The following is a 21,380-nucleotide window of genomic DNA, read 5'->3' as shown; positions in this document are numbered from 1 at the left end:
TAGGATTCTCTGTCTCCCTCTGCCCCTCCCCTACTCGTGCTCCCTAAATAAAGTGCATATAGTCACGTCTTGCTTTTATGTCCATTTTGACAATATCTGCCCTGCTCTTCATTGTAGAACTTAGTACGTTAACATTAGAAAATAACTATTGAGGGGCGCCCGGGTGGCTCAGTCGGTTGAGCGTCCGACTTCGGCTCAGGTCATGATCTCGCTCTTCGTGAGTTCGAGCCCCGCGTCGGGCTCTGTGCTGACAGCTTCCGGAGGCTCCGTGATCTTCGTTAATTCCAACATATCCAGGTTTCAATCTGTTCTCATTTCCCATCACCTTGAAGAACTTCCTTTGGTATTTTTTGTTGTTCAGGTCTGCTGATGAAAAAAATTCCTTAGTTTTTTGTTTTGTTTTGTTTTTCACCTAAAAAAAGTTTTGATTCAACCTTTTGTCTTAAAATATTTTTGACTGACCGAGAATTGTGGTTTGCGCACTGTCCCCCTCCTTTGGGCAATTTATTATCGTTCCTTTACTGTATTGGAACAAGACCTTATTCCATTGTCTTCTGGCCTAAATAGTTTTAGCTCGTAGGTCCACCCAACGGCTGGTCTGCTGTATCATTTTTTTCTGGGACCTTTCAAGATTTCCTCTTTACCTTTGGTTTCCAGAAGTTTCACTATAGGGTGCCTCTGTGTCGTTTTCTTTGTATTTTATCCAGTTTGGGGGTTCATGGAGATGACTGAATGTGAAAACGTATGTCTTTGACCAAACTGGAAATACTTTTAGCCATTAATTTTCAAATACTCTTTGTGCCCTATTGTCTCCTGCCTCCAGAACTCCAGTTACATGTTTGTGAGATATTCTGATATTGTCCCGCAGGTCTCTGAGCCTCCGTTCATATTTTTCAATCCTTTCACTCTATTTTTTTTTTTTAAGTAATCCTTAGGCCCAACGTGGGGCTCAAACTCACAACCCCGAGATTACGAGTTGCATGCTCTACGGACCGATCCATCCAGGCGCCCCCATTTGACTCTTTGTACTTTGGGTAATTTCTACTAGGCTACCTTCAAGGTCACTGACTTTCTTTCGTCATCTCTAGTAAACAGAACCAGTGTTTCTATCTTGCTTTTTGTTCCCCCCCCCCCCCCTTGTACTGTCAGGTATTGCATTTGGTTTTCTAGAATTCCCCCTTTGTTTCCTAGGATTTCTATGTTTTTTGGTGAGACGTCTAATCTTTGCATTTCTTTTTTTTTTTGTTAATTTTGCTGAGACGTCTAATCTTGGCATTTCTTTTTTTTGTTAATTAATAATTAATTAATTGCATGCAAATGAGAGCGTGGATGGAGGAGGAGCAGAGAGAGGAAGAGGGAGAATCCCACGCAGACTCCACACCTTTAGCGCAGAGCCCGACGCAGGGCTCGATCCCACAAACCATGAGATCGTGTTGAGCTGAAATCCAGAGTTGGAGCCTGCTTCGGATTCAGTGTCTCCCTCTCTGTCTGCCCCTCCCCTGCGTGTACTCTGTCTCTCTGTCTCTGTCTCTGTCTCTCTAAAATAAACATTAAAAAAAACGTAAAGAAAATAGTGATGGACATGGTTGGATTGAAGCCTACCATTCTGAGCCACCCGGTCGCCCTATTTTTGCATTTTTTGTAAGCACGTTTGCCCTTATGTGCTTGAGAAGGTGTATAATCGCTGTTTCCACATCCCTGGTCGTTATTTCTAACACCCTGGTCTCTGTTGATTGTCGTAGAGTAGGCTGCATTTTCCTGGTCCTTCACATAATGATTTCTCATTGTGTGCTAGACGTTGTTATTATGCTGTAGAGGCTTTGGCTTCCGTTGGGAGTCAGGCCGCAAACTCTCCTAGAGGCATAAACCTCAGGCTGGGTCTTTTGGCCACAGCTGGTGTCTGTCCTGCACAGGAGTGGCTCAGGGATCAAGCAGAACTTTGGGCAGAGTTGATGCACGCGATTTAGCCTCTCCCGAGCTGTTTCTCTCCCGGGTGGAACCCCCTCCCCGCTTCCTGGTGACTGTCGTCCCAAACTCTGTCCTGTTCTCCCAGCCAAAAAGGCCAGATTTCTACCGGAGATACAGCCACTCGAACACAAGTGCCGGCTTCAGCCTGGCTCGGTTGTTAAAAGCCACATAACGGAAGCTCACCCTGTGCCATTCGCTTTTCCACGTGTGGCCTCCCCTCCAGACTCTGTCCTTGTTCACTCTCCAGTGCCTTCAAGGCATTGCCTTTTGTTTATTTTTGTTCTTTTGTATTTCGAGTCCATAGATGTCGTCTGTGGAAAGGCCGAGTCTTAAGCCCCTTTGCTTCTCTCCTGAGGAATTTGGCATGTCTCCACCTATTCACTTTTTAAGAATCTGTCTTCTACGTATATTGTTCAGAAAAGCCTAATACCGGAGCGCCCGGCTGGCTCAGTCCCTAGAGCGTGCGACTCTTGGTCTTGGCGTTGTGAGTTCAGCTCCCACGGTGGGCGTAGAGATTACTCGAAAGTGGGCTCTTTTTTAAACAGTGCAATACTGTACAATTTATGAACAGAAATAGGGTCGGGGATGCTGGGCACTTCACACGAGTGACAACACACTGTGTTTATCGTGCTCCGACGTTTTCCCCTCCCGATGTGCTATTTGGAGATCTACCCGCGTCGAGCCATACAGACCCAATTCGTTCATTTTCACCCTTCAACCCCATGGACGTAACTCCTTTATCAGCCATTTCTTCTACCGACGGACCCTCAGGCCGCAGCTGGCCACTTGCCGGGACAAGAACACTGCCGTTAACACTCTTCGATTCTCCACCCAGACGCGAGGTTGCTGGGCCAGCTTTCGCCCCACCATCTGGCGAAATTGCCCTCCAAAGTGTGCCGATTTACAGCTCTCCCAGCAGCACGTAAAAGCCCGCGCCTCAAAATAGCAACAGCGGTTATGTGCGAGCGGTACAATTCCGAGCGATTTCACCTTCTCGTTCTATACTTCCTGTCATTCCGTTCTCTCCCCGCTCTGAGCAGCCTGTTCTTACAACAGCGGGGTTTTCTGTTCGCAAGCCAGCAGAACTTGTCCTTCCTCTCCCACCCTCTCCACGTCAGGGCAGATCACCACCCTCGGCTGCCCGCAGGTCAGGTGAGAGGGCCGGCAGGTGCCCGCGACACGCTCCTCTGTCCCTTACCCGCTCTCCACACTTGCCCGTGTCCCATGCACACTGTATTGGCTTGAAACACGCAGATTTGTGCGTTTCTTTGCTTGCTTACTCGCCGACTAGTCCGCCAGCCCCGGAAAAGCAGGAAGCGCATCCTACCCGTCTCTGTTACTAACAGACTGGCACTCCCTGGCTCGAAGCAGGTGCTCGGAAGCACACGGGATGGACGGCAGAGGGGACAGCGCCTCCAGCACCCCGCTCGCACCCCTACAGCGGGGGACAGAAAGAAACCCAAGCTGAACCTTCAGACTGGGCAAAATGACTGGCCCGGGGCCACGCAGCTGTGGATCCGAGCTGGTGACAGAGGCGAGGTGCCCCGTCCTTGCTCCCCCAGTGACGGCGGCCTGGCTCTCCTCGGGGCAGACCGACCGACCGCGTGCATTCTGCCGACTTTTACGTTCTGGACGGCATTCAACAATTCATCGTGGGTATTGGCGACGAGATCTGGGCAGCCTGCCTAATCTCCGGGGTCACTTAAAAACCTCTGCCGTTTCTGCAAAAGTGAATGTTTGAACGATGTATTCCCCACGTCCTGCCAACAGAGACACCCTGGAGTCCCCGGGTCCGCGTCACAACTCATTGTTTTACGATGAAATGCACCACACGTGTCTCCAACACATGACCACCGTGATCGCTTTCTTCTGCGGAGGAAATGACGGGGGAAATCGTGCTTTGATACAAGGAAGGGTGACAAGGCCACGGCGTGCCGAAGCCGAGATTCCGCAATTATCGTTTGTGAAAGGGAGACTGTTATCAAGGCAGCCACAGGGACACGTCTCGGGGCCACCTCTCGGAGTCAGGAAATTTGAGACATATATTTCACAGACGCGCGTCACCCTGTAAACCCTTCTGCATAATGCACGAGATTTGATTTAACGTCGTCGTTAATTCTGCTGTTCACAGCGGTGTGCTCCTAAGGGAGCCATCATTTTCATTTCAGGGTGGTTTTTTTGTTTTTGTTTTTTTTCCCTGGCAACAGAACCCGGAGGGTTTTCTGGGGTTGTGCTGGAGTGCGTGAGCACAAGACCCCTTACCAGGCACAGGGGGGCAGAGGCCAGGAAGCCTCCCTGGAGGCCACGGAGGTCTCTTGGGTCCGCTCTGGGCTCTCTGCGCCTGGCTGTGGTCGGTCAGGGCTCAGAGGGTCGAGTTTGAAAAAGAAGAAGAAGGAAAAGGGAAAAGGCTTTGTGGCAGAACAGAAAGCGAAGCCAGGGTCACCTTCCAAGCTGTGTGATGGGGTCGCTTTGGCCGGGGTCAGCCGAGGGCATGCGAAAAACAGGATGGACCGAGCACGGTGAAGGGTGAGAGCAGACGAGAACCAGCCCCTATGGAGCAGCGACCCAGCGGAACGCAGCTGCCTGTCGCCGGCCTGTGGCCCCGCGTTGCCGTGTCTGTCCCCTCACCTCTGACCACGTTCGACCTGAGGCCACAGAGCCCTCCTCTCCCAGGGAAGGCGTTCGGGGAGCAGCAGGGACCCCCTCGCAGCATCCGGGGATCCCCACCCCCTCTGCTCCAGAGGCTTTAATGGGATCGACGTCCCTGCGAACTGGATGGATGGCCAGGGCCCAGGGACGCTGGGCTACAGCCCTGACAAGGGCCGGAATCCGTGTCAGAGAAACGGCTCCCCGGCTCGTGGGTCCAAACGGTCCTCAGTGGGAGGGGTCAGCCGTCCACTGGCAGGTGCTGGGAGGTACTGGCCGAGCTCACACGGCCCCTTCTTTAAAGACAGCAAAGCCAAGCACATGAGCTCAGGGAGGGGGATTAACCCCGTGAAAGTGAGAAGAGAGAGGGAGAGGTGAGGGAGGCACCCACTCTCTCCTGGGAGACCCCAGGACCCACACGGGCACCCGGGGGCATCGCTCAGTCGGGGGTCGGCACCCCATCCCAGGCCTGGACAGCCTGGGGGGATGTGCAACGGACATTTATCCTTTGCTCCCTGACAGCCCTCCCCCCGTCCATGCAGCAAGAGCTTGGGGCCCCTGACGCAGTCCTGACACACGGCTTACGCTCCGTGGAGGGTGGCAGGCGACCTGTCACCATCCCGTCTGGTGCTACGGATGCACTGTTTGTGCCCCCTCACCCCCAAACCCGTACGTTGAAGCCTCGAACCCCAGGGCGGCTGTAACCGGGGACGGGGCCCTTACGGAAGTAATTCAGGTTGGATGAGGTCACGAGGGTGGGCCTTGAGCCACCAGGATTAGTGTCCTTCTGCGAAGAGACTCCAAAGGGCTCTCTCTGTCTCCCTCTCTCCCCATCCTGCCGGGCGGGGACACTGCGAGAAGGTGGCCGTGCCCGAGCCAGCCAGAGGGCTCTCGACAGAAGCCGGCCGCGTGGGCCTGCAGAGCTCGAGCTTCTGGACTCCAGCCTGTAAGAAATAAACGTCTGTCGCGTCGGCCCCCAGCCTGTGGTGTTTGTGACGGAAGCCAGGGCTGACGCATCTGGGGCGCCACCCGTCCTTAACCCCAGTCCAGGGTGGGGTGCACGACTCAGGCCTAGGGCAATCAGCACAGACACGACCACGGTGAGGGTCAAGGCGGGCACGTGGCCCAAGCCTGTCCAATCGGGGTGAATCTGGGGGGCTCTGTGCTGGGAATGCGGAACCACCTTTCTCCGCCGTATCTAAGCGGGAAACACAACGCGCGTCTCCCAACTCAGAGGCGGAACACGACCAGGAGCCCCCGGCAGGCCCCAATCCCCCAGCCTCCCCATGGCCGCCTTTTGCTAAACAACGTCCCAGAGCCCTCCCACTGTGACCCCGGCCTCGGACATGACATTTGCCCTGACCAACGGGTGTGAGTATCCACACCACCAGCCGAAGCTTGAAAACCACCTGCACCCGTGACGGCCCCCTGCCCGCCCACGAGCGACCCCGGCCCCTGCCCCGCCTGCCGAAGGCATGCGACACCCTCGAGGGAGCTGCGTCCCTCCAGGTGACCTCTGGCCAGCCCGACAGGAGCAGAAGAACCGCTCAGCTCCCCGCTCACCCGCGGACAATGACGAACGGCTGTGACCCGAAGGTACAGTTTGCCACCCGGCATGACAGCAACAGTGGATGCCGGACGGGAGGCCCTCACCGATAAATTCCCATTTCCGCTGAGGCCGTGGTTACGAACCTGGTAGGTCCATCATCTCGTCACAGCCCGCAGCCCAGGGACCACGCACAAGGGGCAAAGCGCAGAACCCCGGACGTTCACTAGAAGGTTCACGAGAAGTTTGTTTAATGGCAAGTTCACAAAACACGACGACAGCACGCACAGACGGGCCTCAGCGTGACGCTTCCGGCACCAGAGGAGTCTCCCGGGCACCGTCAGGGGCCGCGGAGGCGCGGGGCGCGAGGCCAGGCCGTCGGGGTGTCCGGCCTCTAGAGACGGGGCCACTCCGCTCCCCTGCCTCAACAGCACCGGCACCGAGCCCCCCGCGAGCCTCCTGGGTGCTGAAGACCATCTCGTAGTACTCGATCAGCAGCTCGGTGAACAGGTTCATGGGCACGAGGGCACTCAGGGAGGACGCCCCCTGGGACGGCCAGATTAAATTCAGCCCAAAGACACACGCCAGGTTGGAGCTGTTCATCTTGTTAAAAATGCTCTCCCGGGACACCTGCAGGACACACATGAGACAAGGGACGTGACTGTGGGTTCAGTGCTACGGCCCTGCACGGCCACCTCCTGGCTCTGGGCCTCGGTGTCACCACCTGTAAAAGGAAGCAGTCTTTTTTTTTTTTTTAACTTTTTAATTTTTTTAAGTGTATTTATTTGAGAGAGAGAGAGTGAGCAGGGGAGGGGCAGAGAGAGAGAGAGGGAGGGAGGGAGGGAGAATCCCAAGCAGGTTCCACACCGTCAGCACAAAGCCCGACACGGGGCCCGAACCCACAAACCGTGAGATCACGCCCTGAGCCAAAACCAAGAGTCGGCCGCTCAACCCACTGAGTCCCCCGGGCGCCCTGAAAGCAGTCAGTCTTGATGCTCTGAGAGACCTCGGGCTCTGACCGTCTCTGAGCTCCTCCTGGATCTCCTCCGCACCCCCAGCCTTCTCTCCCACTCCAGAGGACTCGGGAGGCCCCCTCGGGGACAGGGGTCTCTAGCACAATGGGTGCAAGCTTGGCCTTTGGTGTCACCCAGCCAGACCACCTCTCTGACAGCCACACTCTGGCCAGCGAGTTGGACACAGTCCAGGCCAAAGAGCAGGCAGGGGTCATCGGAGGACTGGGGGCAGCAGGGGAGGGGGCGAACCTGCCTTACAGCACTTACAACCCCATGAAGTTAGGATGCATCACCCATTTTACAGATGAAGAAACTGGAGACCCAGAAGGTGCAGGGGACTTTCCCGAAGTCACGGGGCCAGTCGGGGGCAGGGGGGCCACTTGGGCCCATCTGAAGGCCTGATCTCCCCCTCGCCTCCAGGGTCCTGGGGACCTCCGACAATCGGAAGCAGAGACAATGGCAGAACCTCGGGGGTCATGGGAGAGCAGAGAACGGGGGGTGGGGCATGACCCAGTGAACCCCCCCCCCAACTTGGATCTGGTGAGGACAGCGGCCCCCAAGCCCCTGCAGGAGCCCACCGGGGCCAATGCTACACAGCACCAAGCCCCATGGGAAGTTTCAACGTCCGTGCCGTGGAGGACGGGGAAATCAGTCCACCTCCAGCAGATGAAAAACAAGTAGAAAGAAAACTAGGGCAATAACTTAGTTTTTGGCCTCTGACAAATAGTTTATTATTTAAAAAAAATTTTTTTTAATGTTTATTTATTTTTGAGACAGAGAGAGACAGAGCACAAGCAGGGGAGGGGCAGAGAGAGAGAGGGAGACACAGAATCTGAAGCAGGCCCCAGGCTCTGAGCTGTCAGCACAGAGCCCGACGTGGGGCTCGAACCCACGGACTGAGAGATCATGACCTGAGCCGAAGTTGGATGCTTAACCGACCGAGCCACCCAGGCGCCCCAGTTTATTATTTTTCAAAGCAATCCTGGGCACCTGGGTGGCTCGGTCGGTTGAGCGTCTGACTTCGGCTCAGGTCGTGATCTCACGGCTCGTGGGTTCGAGCCCCGTGTCGGGCTCTGTGCTGACAGCTCAGAGCCTGGGGCCTGCTTCGGATTCTGTGTCTCCCTCTCTCTCTGCCCCTCCCCTGCTCATGTTCTGCTCTCAAAAATATGTAAACATTAAAAAAAAATTTTTTAAAGCAATCTCTACACCCAACGTGGGGCGCCCGGGTGGCTCAGTCGGTTGAGCCTCTGACTCTCGATTGCGGCTGCCCCACGTCGGGACAGCGTGGAGTCCGCTTGGGATTCTCTCTCCTTCTCTCTGCCCCTCCCCGCCTATGCTCTCTCTCAAAATAAGCAGACGTTAAAAAATGGAAATAAAAAGAAGGTCCCATCTGTAACCGAGGGCGGCCAGGCATGTGACCGGTCAGCAGGGGCGGGCGCAGAAATGGAGCTGCTCCCTGGTCAGGCCTTGAAGTCCTCTGGGCCAGGGAGCGGCGTCCCAAGGCTGGGGGAGACCCCAGACCCCGGGCTGTGTGGGCACCAGGTGCAGGAAGGGCCGCCTGGGCCAGGCACGGAATGGGGGCCTCCCCGCCCCGGGCCCTGCTTAGCCCCCTCACCTCATGCAGGAAGCCCATGAGGTAGCTGAGGACGGCGTAGTTGTGTTCCGGAAGGCTCTTCAGGATCTGGTGGCAGCGGGTCACCCGCAGGCTGCTCTCCACACCTGCAGGGGCACAGGGGTCCCTCCTGAGTCCTGCCCAAGGGGCCAGCATGGGCCTAGGGAGGAGGTCAGCTCTGAGGACACCTCGGAGGTCAGCTCCGAGGTCGGGCCCGGAGCCCTCACTTACTCCCGGGCCGGGTGGCTGTTCGCAGCAAAGCCCTCCCTTCCATGAGCTCTGTTCCCGTCTTTAGAGCCGTATTGCAACTCTTACCTCCCAGAAAGCCCGTAAAGCCAAATCACTCACTTTGTAAGTGAGAATGGCCTAGACCAGCGGTCAGCAAACTACAGCCTTCGGACAGAAAGGCCAATTTTTGTCAGTAAAACTATTGGTACAGGGGCCCCTGGGGGGCTCAGTCGGTTGAGCGTCTGACTTCGGCTCAGGTCACGAGCTCGCGGATCGTGGGTTCCGTGCTGACGGCTCGGAGCCTGGAGCCTGCTATGGATTCTGTGCCTCCCTCTCTCTCTGCCCCTCCCCTGTTCACACTCTCTCTCAAAAATAAAGACGAAAAAAACAAACTATGGGTACAGAGCCGCACCCACCCACTCACACATCACAGCAGAGCCCGGTAGGGGCAACGCAGACGGACCCACAAAGCCTCAAATACCTACTACCTGGCCCTTTACGGGAAAGGTTGGCCAGCCCTTCTCCAGACCAACTTAGCCTGTCTGTGATGCCCTGCAGCTCAGGTCCCCACACCCACCAAGAGCCTGGGGGAGGCTGCCCCAGACTCAGACCCCCATTTCCTCATAACCACGTCCTCCGCTGAACTCCAGACCTCAAGCCAGGGCGCACCCACAACTATTCACCGTGCTCCCCACGTCCCGATCCCCCAACGCCAACCTCTTCCGGCCAAGCCTTGGGCGGGGCTACCGTGAACGCCTGTGTGCTTTCCGAACACAGACACAAACGTCCCTACCGTCAACGCTCTCGTTGGCCTCTTAAGAGAAGCCTCTCTTTTGTGAACTCAAGCCGTTGTGGGCAACGGGAATGGACAGGGAGTTCCCGCGAAATGATCTTCAAGGAACCAACGAGCTTGGGGGCCACCACCTCGTTGCCTGGGTCCCGGCTTCCCGGCCCCAACCTCCTCTTTGTGAGATTTATGGTCCCAGAGCACATCCTTGCACGAGGTCCGCCACCCGCCCTCTCTACGGTCTCTCGGGGACAGAGCGCTCACCGGCGAGCAAGGGGGAGCAGGCTGCCACAAAGCACCGACTGCGTGCCACGAACCGTCACGCCCGATCCTCACAACAGCCCCCACTTTTATGCACCTAAGGGAAGTGAGCTCAGAGAGGTTCAGTGACCTGTCCCCAGTCACACAGCTACTGCAAGGTGAAGCCCAGGCTTGGATCCAGATCCGTGCGGCTCCAAGCCAGTGCTCTTAACCTCCTGGCTGCACCACCGGGAGGCGGCCTTGGCTGCAATTCCCTTGTGCCCTGGACACTTCCCGAGTGTCCCTGCACTTCCCGAGCACACGCAGAAGCCCCTGCTTTTGCCCGGCTTCACGGAGAAACCCATCCCACCTGAGAATGGGCTGCCAGAAAAAAGAGAGGACACTCAGTGAAATTTGCATTTCAGCTAAAGAGCAAATATTACTTACACTAAAAAAACAAAACAGACATTCACCCTTTATCGGAAATTCACATTGAGGCGGGTGGGCATCCTCTGTTTTCTGTTGCTAGATCTGGTGACCCTACACCTGTCACCGTGCGGCCAGGCCGAGTGAGACCACGGTCCAGAAAGCAGGGTCTCGGTTCTCATCTCAGGGCAGCATCTCGGTTCTCAACGACCGGAATGTTGGGACTTCCTGAGTCTTCAAACTAGCGGAGGGCCAAACAGAAATGGAAACAGCTCCAAACGTTCACCCGTGAAATTATAAAGCTGGTGCAACACGACCATTGAAAGGATGAGTGACTGCACATGAGGAGGGAGAGAGGAGATGTGATGCTAACACACGAAAGCCAGGCTCCAGGACCGTGCACAGGAGCGGCGCTCCTGGCGTGAGGGGCAGGTGCCCACGGAGCCCCCGCCGGGGTACGTGCCCGCGGGGGACCGCGGGGCTGGGCAGGGACTCCCGTGTCGCTGCTGTGGACCTTGGGGTTTTTGTTTGTTTCCTACGCTATGTGCTGGTGTTATTTCCATCAAAATGGAATTTATTATTATTTTTTTTAATTTTTATATTTTAAAGCTTATTTATTTTTTATTTAACAAAATTTTTTTTTAACATTTATTTATTTTTGAGACAGAGAAGAGACAGTGTGTGAGCAGGGGAGGGGCAGAGAGAGAGAGGGAGACACAGAATCCGAAGCAGGCTCCAGGCTCTGAGCCGTCAGCACAGAGCCCGACGCAGGGCTCGAACTCACGAACTGCGAGATCATGACCTGAGCCGAAGTCGGACGCTCAACCGACTGAGCCTCCCAGGCACCCCTAAAGTTTATTTATTTATTTTGAGGGGGGTGGGGAGAGAATCCCAAGCATCTCTCTGCTGACAGCACAGAGCCCGATGCAGGGCTTGAACTCACGAACCGTGAGATCATGACCTGAGCCAAAATCAAGAGTTAGACACTTAACTGAGCCACCCAGGAGCCCTTTCATAATATAATTTTTTAAAAATTCTCAGCAGCTGCCCCAGCCCAGCCCCACTCCCTGGTGCACAGGATGAGCTTTGACCCTAAGACACTTGTGCTTTCCATGGTCACATCTCTCCAACCCCGCTGAGCTAGGCATTCCATGGCACAAAACCCAGACCATCAGCATCTCCCAGGAACCAGTTAGAAATGCAGATTCTTGGGCCACTGCCCACACCTATGGAGTCTGAAACTCCGGGGTGGGGCCCAGTGACCCATGTTTTAATGCACCCTCCGGGGGTTCTGGTGCCTGGGGACGTCTGGGAACCTCGGACACCCTGACAAGCCCTCCTGCCCAGCAGGCCTTTCCCTGCTTTCCTTCCAGTAAGTGCCAGACGCCCTGCAGCCACATCACCCTGCCACACCCGGTTCAATGACACGCCTGTCCCTGCGGCCAGCCTGAGCGCTCCTGGTGAGCGGGGCCTACGTGCTCACTCCCCTCCCGTCCGCAACTACCCCGCGCGGGCCGTGGCAAGCAGGTGCCAGAGGCAAAGAGGAACGTGCGTGGTCGGTAATAACCACTGCACGAGGGACGGCCCGACACGGCCGAATGGCTGAGGTGACCGGCGTTTTAGAGGGAGAATGAGGGCACAGGGAGGGGTGCAGGGGTTGGGGGGGGGGGGGCCCTGAGCAGAGTCAGGGAGGGGGTAGTTATCCGGGTGTGTTCATGGGAGAAACACGCTTCTCGTGTCCTGGGACAGGGTCAGCGGTACAGGCTGGGTTAGGCCCCCACCGTCACGGGACACTGGGGTCTCCTTGAACATCTACATCTCAGAGCCGGCTCTGGGGTCCCTGACACAGTTCTGGGTGTAGAAGATTCACCTCCCAAAGGGCAGAGGAGGGATTTCTAACTGCAAGCTTTCTACGGTAACTGCTCGAAGAGGGGGTTCGGGGCCTCTGCCCCCCACCAGCCTCCGCCCCCCTTCTACACACAGAAGTTGGGGTGCTGGAGGTGGGGGGCTCCCCCACAGCAGGGCAGGGAGGGCCTGGAGGCGGCCCTTGGACCGGGCCGTGCACCCCGAACCCAGAGGCGCCCTCTGCCACGCTGCCTGTCGCCCCAGCTGCACCCGACAACCCCTGCCCCCACCCACGGACGGTGGTGGCCCGGCCCGGCCACTGACACTTGTCCACGGGGCCGGACGGCAACAAGAAGAGGCCGGCAGCCCCTCCCCCCACCCCCCAGACTGGCCCTCGGCGAGGCCCCCCCGGGGCAGGTACCCACTGGTGATCCCGAGAATCTGCTCATAGGCCGTGAAGGTCAGCAGCGGCTGGGGAAGCTCTCGCAGGAAGGTCTTCAGGATCACGGCAGGGATGTGGACGTCCCCATAGTCGTCAAAGTTCACGGGCTTCCCTGGACACAGAATGTCGCAAGTCTGAGTCCTGACGGGGCCGCGGAGTCCCGCGTCATGATGGGCCCCGACGCAAATGGCTTTAGAACTCCCGAGGGGGGAGACCTCTCGCCAGGCACGACCCTGTCGCCTGCTGGACCCGGGGGGTGCTGCTACCGTGCCCCCCTCGGCCCTCTGGGGCACCTGGCCGAGTCTGGGACGTGCCCCCAGTCCCCCCGCCGTGCGGGTCGGCCCCGCCTCGGATGCAGGTGCTCGGCGCACGGGCCTGAGGACGGCCAGTCCACACGCGCCCCGCGCCGGCCCTGTCACCGGACGGGCGAACCGTACGAGGGAGAGGAACGAGGAGGGTGGGCGGGGGCGTGAGCAGAGCCAGCCGCCTCAGCAGTGTCGCTGTAGGGTGCTCAGCTCCGACACGGCCTCCCGACCTGCGGGTGTCGCCGCAGGCAGCCGAGAAAGCGGTGCCGGGCCCGCTGGAGGGGCTGCCGAACGGAGACTCCGTGGAACACCTCAGACCACCTGTCCGCCTGCGATGACGGGAGAAGCCCTCGAGGCACAACGGCAGCGTGCGGCCACCCGCCGAGGGCCGGGGCTCCGGGCGCAGGCCTCGCCTGGGCAGCTGCCCGGCCCCGGGCTATGCTGGGGGTTGGGTGGGGGCGGGAGCCACGCTACCTTGGGCCTGGCGGCTCTGCGGCCGTGGAGGGCTGTGCAGGCCGGGCAGGCGGGAGGCTCGGGGTCAGGGGTCTCTGCGGGGACAGGCTCACCTTGATTGTACAACCGCTGAATCTCGCGGATGGTGTGGACACTGGCCGACCTCCGGAACAGGCCCTCGGTGCGGAGTCCTGAGGAGAGAGAGCCTCCAGGCACCTCACAGGTCCTAGCACTCTGGGTTTCTGGAACATTCCACGACTCCTCCTGCCCACGCGTCACCCTCCCGTGGCTGGCAGGGAATGCTCTCCAGCTCGGTTCATCCCCCCCCCACCCCCCCGACGCCCACCACCCGCGATCCCCACCTCTATTTATTCCTCAAACTTCCAAACTCCCAACCCCACCTCACTGCCTACTTCCGCGGCCCCCGGGAAGAGAGAACCCAGTCAGACAGACCTGGAGTCCAGCCCAACTCTGTCTCATCCCGCTGCGTGACCGCAGCGAAAGCCCGTGGCCTCTCTGAGCTCAGCCACCCTGTCTACAGAGTAAGGCCCTGAGCCCCTGCCTCTGAGGGCTGCAGAAAGCGTCGACGAGGCTGGATATGGCACGTGTTCAAGCACCCGGGGGGCCTCCACACGCACAGCCTCCGCTTAGTCCCGCAGCTGCATCGACACAGGTGACCCGTCCAGTATGGCAGCCACTGGCCACACGTCATGATTTAAATTTCCGTTTAATTAGCAAAAATTAAGTGAAATTAAAAATGCGGTCACCCGACGTAGGAGACACCTAGAATGTGCTCTACTGGGCTATTGCCGCGAGCAGCTGGAAACTACCGTTCCGGACGCGGCAAATACAGAACGTTTCTGGGTTTCCAGAAGCCCTGGGCTCCCTCCCCAGCCTCTTCCTTCTGAAGCTGGGTCTATTCAACGAATATATTCAGGTCTGAGCAGCCTGTGCACGGACCTTGCTGGTCTTCACCGGGCGGCTTCCCACGGGGACTTCCCACGGGCCTGCACGGTCCGGCCTCTCCTGCCCCACTGCCCCTCGGCCCCCTCCTCCGGCCTCCAGTCTGCCCCATGCTCCTTGCTCCTCCCGGCCTTTGCACGCGCTGTCCCCTCTGTGTGAGTGGATGGTCCCTCTCTTTTTTTCCTGACAGATTGAAGTAGGAAAATTTCTGAGGTGGCTCCCAAAGTCCCGGACCCCGTGGGGCACACTCATTCTGCCCGGTATCCAAACACTGATCTAGGCGCCACAGGGAAGGGACTCTGCAGACAGGATTCAGGCCCAAGGACCTGACCTTAAGATACGGAGATTATCTTCAGTGGGCCTGACCTAATCAGGCAAGACTTTTAAAAGGGACCGGGTTCTTCCTGGCTACAGAGATTTGAAGCATGGAGGCCGGACTCGACAGGTGGGAAGGTCTCTGTTGGTGGAGGGGGCTGCACGGAAAGGAAAGCGTGCAGCCTCTAGGAAGAGAAAGAGGCCTCTGGCCGACAGCCACCAAGGACACACAGGCATCTCTGCAAAGAAGTGAATTTGGCCAACAAACTGAATGAAGGTGGAAGCAGATTCTTCCCCAGAGCCTCCAGAAAGGAGCGCAGCCTGGCGGGATACCTCGAGTTTCGCTTTGCGAGACCCTGAGCAGCCCGGCCCCCGTGTGCCTGGACTTCTGACCCGTGGAAACAGCTTTACAGAGCAAATCGCAATGGAGTCCTCTCGGTTGCGACCGTGAGCCCCCAGAACGGCGGCTGGTTGGGGGGGGGGGGGGTGCCGTTACCATGGCAACCCCAGCGCCTCAATCAGGGCTGGATACGGGGAGGTGCCCAAAGGGTACATGTTTGATCGTGCATTCATTCAACAAATAGAATACTGAGTTCCCACTTGGAGCCGGGTTTTTTGTTTTATTTTTTCATAAATAAAGGAACTGATGACGCTAAAAAGGGAGAGACTCCCTCTCCCGGTTTCTGACACCTGGTCTTACGCACTATCTTCTGTCTGCTCCCGAAATACGGAACAGAACGGGAGGTGCCGCGAAGGACTTCTCGCCAAAGTAGAGACCATTCTAAGCAACGATCAGGTCCTCCGGCTAGAGAGGCGCCAGCTCATAGAACTTTCTAGCATTAGGACATGCAGTTCTGAGGGCGCGCCAGGTAAAAGGCCACCAGGGCCCCCAGCAATGACGGCTCCCACTGCTCGTCGGATGCGCCCCCCCCCTGCACCCTGCGGTACCTGCCTGCGGAGGGCCACCCCCCCCCCCCACCAGCAGCCTGTTCGCCCAGAGAACTACGCTCCTGTCAGGGTCCACACTTTCCCCGTGGATCTGGGAACTCTGGCCTCAGGCAGGAGTCCTGGAGGAGCCACAAGGCGCACCCCCTCTAATCACCGAGCGCGCCCACCCCACTGGCGACAGCACCTGCAGACCAAGCTATCTATCACATCAAAGGGGTCTCTTCACGGACAGCTTTACATGTCTCATCTCATTTAGGCCCCAGAGCAACCCCGTGAATCAGGCACCGTCATGAACCCCACGGGGCAGATGAGGAATCACAGGCCCAGAGAAGGTAAGTAACTGCCCAAGGCCACACAGCAAGTACACAGTAGAGCCGGGATGCAAACCCAGACATTCTGTGTGCCTGAGTCCATCCCGTGCTGGTCACCCTTCCCGCACGAGGCCCAGCCCCTCCAAGTCCCCGGTCTGCACGGTGCCCGCGACACGAGATGGGCCTCCCAGAGGCCCTCACACCCCTGGCTGAAGCCAGCTCTCGCTTACCTTTCTCTCTTAGGTATGTCACTGTGAATCTCAGCACAGGAGGGATGAGTTCACCTTGATTTTTGTCCTTGAGGCTGAGGGAAAAGAAAAGAAAGCAGGTTTTAGCTGGAGGTGACAGGTCCTCTCCACATCTCTGTGTAAACACGGGACCGAGGAGCCATACAGGGACAGACGCGGACTCGGTGCTCAGACAGTAGGTGTTCTGGCGGCCAAAAGAGAGGCAGAAATAATACACTAGGGCAGCAGCTGAGGGCTCCACCATGATACAGGGGAGACCTGGGGAACGGGGATGGCTTCACGTGGGGCCACTTCTGAGCTAGGTTTTGAGGTATGAGTAGGAGCTCGTGGAGGACCAAAGCCGGGGGGCGGGGAGCATTCCAGACAGGGGGGAGATGCACAGAGGAGGACCAGAGGCACGAGCGGATTTGGCCGTGAGGGCAGATCCGGGAAACCTGGACTGTATGCTGACCAGTCAAACAACATGCCTGATGGAAACCTAACGCGCTGCCTCGGGTGTTTGTTTGGTAGAGAATTGATACACCAGGCAACTTTAAAACACAGCCACAAATACACCACCCCAGCCGGCAGCGAGGATGTGAAGTCACAGCTGCCCACCGTAAGCATTCTACGGCCCCGCTGGGCTCCCGCGTGAAACGTTTTGTTTTTCTCTTTCTCACGTGCTGAACGCTCTTGCCCGGAAGGCAGCGTACTTGGGAGACGGTTGGATGGAGGGGAAAACGCTCTGCAGTCGACGTGCCTGCTGGAGTCCTGCTCTGCGATGTCGTAGCTGAGAAGAGCATGTGTTCTGCGGTTCTCTAAACGTCCGTTAGGTTAGTTTGGCCGATTGTGTTCAAGTTTTCTAGACTGTTGATTTTCTACTTGTTCCATCAATTACTTAGAGAAGGATACTGACGTCTCCTCACGTGCGTCTGTTTCTCCCTCGGTTCTACCACGTTTTGCTTCGTGGATTTTATTATTTTTTTTAAATTTTTTTTAACATTTATTTTTGAGACAGAGGGAGCATGAACAGGGGAGGGTCAGAGAAAGAGGGAGACACAGAATCTGAAACAGGCTCCAGGCTCTGAGCTGTCGGCACAGAGCCCGACGCGGGGCTCGAACCCACGGACCACGAGATCGTGACCTGAGCCGAAGTCGGACGCTTAACTGACTGAGCCACCCAGGCGCCCCTGCTTCGTGGATTTTAAAGCTCTGTTACTAGTCTGTAACTTTTTAGGATTATGTCTTATTACGAAATGCCCCTCTTTGTCCCTGGGGTTATTTCTTGTCCTGCTTGGCCTGACATTAGTACAGCCACTCCAATTTTCTTTTGGCTGGTGGCTGCATGGCAGGTCTTAGTCTACCCTTTTACTTTTAATCTACAGTGTTTTATCGTTTTACATTTTAAACGTCAGTAGGAGCTTCCTTTTTTTAAATCCAAACTGAGAATCTCTTTTAATTGGAATGTTTTTGCCATTTACGTTTAATGTAATCATCACTGCGGCTAGGTTTCCATCTACCATCTTGCTATTTGTTCTTTACTCGTTTTCTCTCTTTTCTTGACTTTGTTTTATTCTTTAGGACTCAGGATGGAACTACCCCAGTGACCCTCCTGGGTCACCAGCTTGCAGGTATTGGGACTTCTCCATGACCACATGAGCCAATCCCTTATAATAAATATCCTCTTTCTTGGTTCTGTTTCTCTAGAAAACCTACACGAATATGCTGGGTCTGTGTCTCCTGATCGGTTTTTCTCCTAGTTATAGAACACGTTTCCCTGCTCCCACCTTGTAATTTTTCTTTGGAAACTTTACACTGTTGGTTGCTGGGGTTTGTGTGTTTGTATTTGGTATTCCTTTGAACGGAGATGAACTTTGTTCTGTCTTGCATCAAGTCATTTGGGAACAGGTAGAGCCTTTCAAGGATCGCTTTGAATTTTGCAAGGGGGGCTCTCGAGCAGTCTTCAGACTAAGGCTAATGTAGCTCAACGGCTAAGACAGAAACAGCACCCAAAACCTTAAGTGCTGGGGCGCCTGGGTGGCGCAGTCGGTTAAGCGTCCGACTTCAGCCAGGTCACGATCTCGCGGTCCGTGAGTTCGAGCCCCGCGTCAGGCTCTGGGCTGATGGCTCGGAGCCTGGAGCCTGTTTCCGATTCTGTGTCTCCCTCTCTCTCTGCCCCTCCCCCCTTCATGCTCTGTCTCTCTCTGTCCCAAAAAAAATAAATAAAAAACGTTGAAAAAAAAAAATTTTTTTTAAAAAATAAAAAAAAAAAATAAATAAAAAATAAAAAAAAAAACCTTAAGTGCTGACGTCTCCACTTTAAGTTGGGAGAACACTTACCACGCCCAACCCTGTGTCAGCTCCAATAGTTTTGGGGCCCTACTGTTTTCCGGTGGTACTTTAATTTCCCTTTATATATAGACAGTTTAAACATCCAAAGACTTGAGGGGACAGTCTGTGGAGAACTCTCTGTGCAGCCCCCCCCAGAACTCTGTCCCACAAGGTCACCCACCCAGAGCCCCCAAACTCTGAACTCCGTTACCGCACTTTGGCAAGAGCACTGGAGCCTGTCTGGCTTCTGCCTGCTCCGCAGCCTGGAAACATCCCCCGGGCAGTGAGCCGGGGGAGTCGGAGGGCCTGCTCTGTTCATTTCCTTTCTCTCTGGAATCATGGCCCCCTGCTGCATGCTGCCCAGTGTCTGAAAACACCTATCATGATAGGGCTTGTGTGTTTCTCTACGTTCGGGCAGGATGGTCAGTTTGTTCCATGATTCTGTCACGGCAAGAAGCAGAAGTCACCGATTTATTGTGAAAGGGTTTCTGGGGGCAGCGAGGTGGCCACACGCCTGGCCGTGGTCCCTAGTTCCCCCGGGTCTCACTGTGTTCCATCATCAAGTAAGACCCCTGGGGAGACGGGGACGGGAATGGGGCAGGTCTACACCTCCAATCCTAACACACAAATATGGACCTCAGCCTCCTGCCTTGGCTCCCCGAGAACAGCCCAAAGTTCAGTAACCCCCAGCTCTTCTGGAAAAATCAGTCACCTCAACAAATACACAGCATCGTCCTTGCCGTGCATTTGCATATTCGTCGTTTCGTTTGATTCCGACAGGGAACGGGCAGACAAGACAGGCTGTTACTATCCCTGCTTCACAGACGGTGAACAAGGCGTCCCAGGGAGAGGAGTTTCGTTTCGTTTCTTTTCTTTCTTTTTCTTTCTTTCGTTTCTTTTCTTTCTTTCATCTTTCTTTCTTTCTTTCTTTTTTCCTTCCCCTCCCCTCCCCTCCCCTCCCCTCCCCTCCCTTCCCTTTCCTTTCCTTCCTACTTTATTTATTTTTGAGAGAGAAAGAGCATGAGCAGGGGAGGGACAGTTCTTTCTTTCTTCTTTTCTTTCTTTCTTTCTTTTCTTTCTTTTCTCTTCTTTCTTTTCTTTCTTTCTTCTTTTCTTTCTTTTCTCTTCTTTCTTTTCTCTTCTTTCCTTTTTTCTTTCTTCCTTCCTTCCCTTCCTTCCTTCCTTCCTCCTTTCCTTTCCTTTCCTTTCCTTTCCTTTCCTTTCCTTTCCTTCCAACTTTATTTATTTTTGAGAGAGAAAGAGCACGAGCAGGGGAGGGACAGTTCTTTCTTTCTTTCTTCTTTTCTTTCTTTTCTCTTCTTTCTTTTCTTTCTTTCTTTCTTTCTTTCTTCTTTTCTTTCTTTTCTCCTTTCTTTTCTTTTCTTTTCTTTTCTTTTCTTTTCTTTTCTTTTCTTTTCTTTTCTTTCTACTTTATTTTTGAGAGAGAGAGAAAGAGAGAGAATCCCAAGCAGGCTCTGCACTGTCAGCACACAGCCCGACGCGGGGCTCGAACCCACGAACCGCGAGATCATGACCATGACCCCCGGGAGGGCCCGGGGGGCAAAGGCAGCGCTCTGTCCCTGATTCCTGGAGATACGTGTGCAGAGTAACAGCACCCCTGCCACCAAAATGCACGTTAAAATACAGCCACTGGCATGCATTCCCATCACAGCGGGACGCAGGCTGAAGGTAGCCAGGGCCGAAGGGGTATCATCTGGGCTTCCAGCCTCGCTGGCGCTGGGCTCCACCCGTGACGATTTTCACCGAAACCACCTCAGGCTGCTTCCTTCCTCATCTGCCCCGGAGCTCTCCGGGTGCCATCATCAGAGTGGCTGGAACTCAGATGAGGAAACTCAGGCTCAGATGTAAGTCGCAGATGGACAAGAGCAGAGACGGGGCGGCGAGCATCCACTGAGGGCACACGCTTAGCCCGGCGCAGGGGGGACACCACCGGGATACACAGGCAGCCGGACGGAAACCAAAAGCACGGGCTCTGGTACCTGACCTCCTGAGGCCAAATCCTGGTTCTGCCGCCGAAGCGGAGAGGCCCAGATACACCCCTCGACCTGCCCCCACACCCATGCCTCCATTTCCTCTTCTGTTAAATGGGTTGATAATCAATCGGACCTGCCCGCCAGAGTGCTTAACACCAGCAAAGCCGTGGGACGGGCCCCGGTACTCCAAAAACCATTCAGCGAACGTGACTTACGGAGCAAATGATGTCACGCCGTCCGAAGACGTGACGATTGCTGGGGCGCCTGGGTGGCTCCATCGGTTGAGCATCTGGCATTGGCTCGGGTCGCGATCTCACACTTCATGAGTGCGAGCCCCGCATCGGGCTCCGCTCTGACCGTGTGGAGCCTGCTGGGGATCCTCTCTTTCCCTCTTTCTCTCTGCCTCTCCCCAACTCGTGCTTTCTCTCTCTCCCTAATAAACTTGAAAAATTCAACACAACAAAAAAAAGGCGTAACAACTGTAAAACGGAAAATTAGACTAAAACTGGGGTCAGAGTCCTGACCGTGGACGCTTAAGCGGATGCTACAGGAAATGCACAGAAATTCTGGTCACCCTCGGACCCCCCTCCCCACTAAGGCGCTGGCACACTGCCCCCCTAGCAGGCTGCCTCCTCTTGTCCTCTCTCGGGGCCAGAGAAGGCAGCAGGGACCACCCCTCCCCGCCATCATCCCGCCCACATAGCCTCGCGGCCTGGGTGGCGCTCACACGGGGCACGCGGCACCGTTACCCGTCCCGCCTTGGACGCTGTGGGCAAAAGG

At 56.0% G+C, this 21,380-nt stretch overlaps 1 protein-coding gene across 6 annotated transcripts in view; it reads right to left on the bottom strand.

The window, feature by feature from the left end:
* Nucleotides 1-6,394: 6,394 nt before the first annotated feature.
* ARHGAP8 (Rho GTPase activating protein 8) overlaps nt 6,395-21,380 on the bottom strand; it is a 64,541-nt gene continuing 49,555 nt past the window's right edge. For all 6 annotated transcript variants that reach the window (XM_078449329.2, XM_078449330.2, XM_078449332.2 and 3 more), the window contains 5 exons: nt 16,279-16,352; nt 13,625-13,702; nt 12,737-12,865; nt 8,789-8,892; nt 6,395-6,790 (listed from right to left, as the gene is read on the bottom strand). In XM_078449329.2, coding sequence (XP_078305455.2) covers nt 6,458-6,790; nt 8,789-8,892; nt 12,737-12,865; nt 13,625-13,702; nt 16,279-16,352 — 718 coding nt within the window. In that variant the 3' untranslated portion in view covers nt 6,395-6,457. The remainder of the gene's footprint in view (nt 6,791-8,788; nt 8,893-12,736; nt 12,866-13,624; nt 13,703-16,278; nt 16,353-21,380) is intronic.

This window comes from Panthera onca, chromosome B4 (assembly GCF_046562875.1).
Source record: "Panthera onca isolate mPanOnc1 chromosome B4, mPanOnc1 haplotype 2, whole genome shotgun sequence".
Taxonomy (NCBI): Eukaryota; Metazoa; Chordata; class Mammalia; order Carnivora; family Felidae; genus Panthera; species Panthera onca.
The sequence above is the reverse complement of the archived record's forward strand: the minus strand, read 5'-3'. Positions and strand labels throughout refer to the sequence as shown.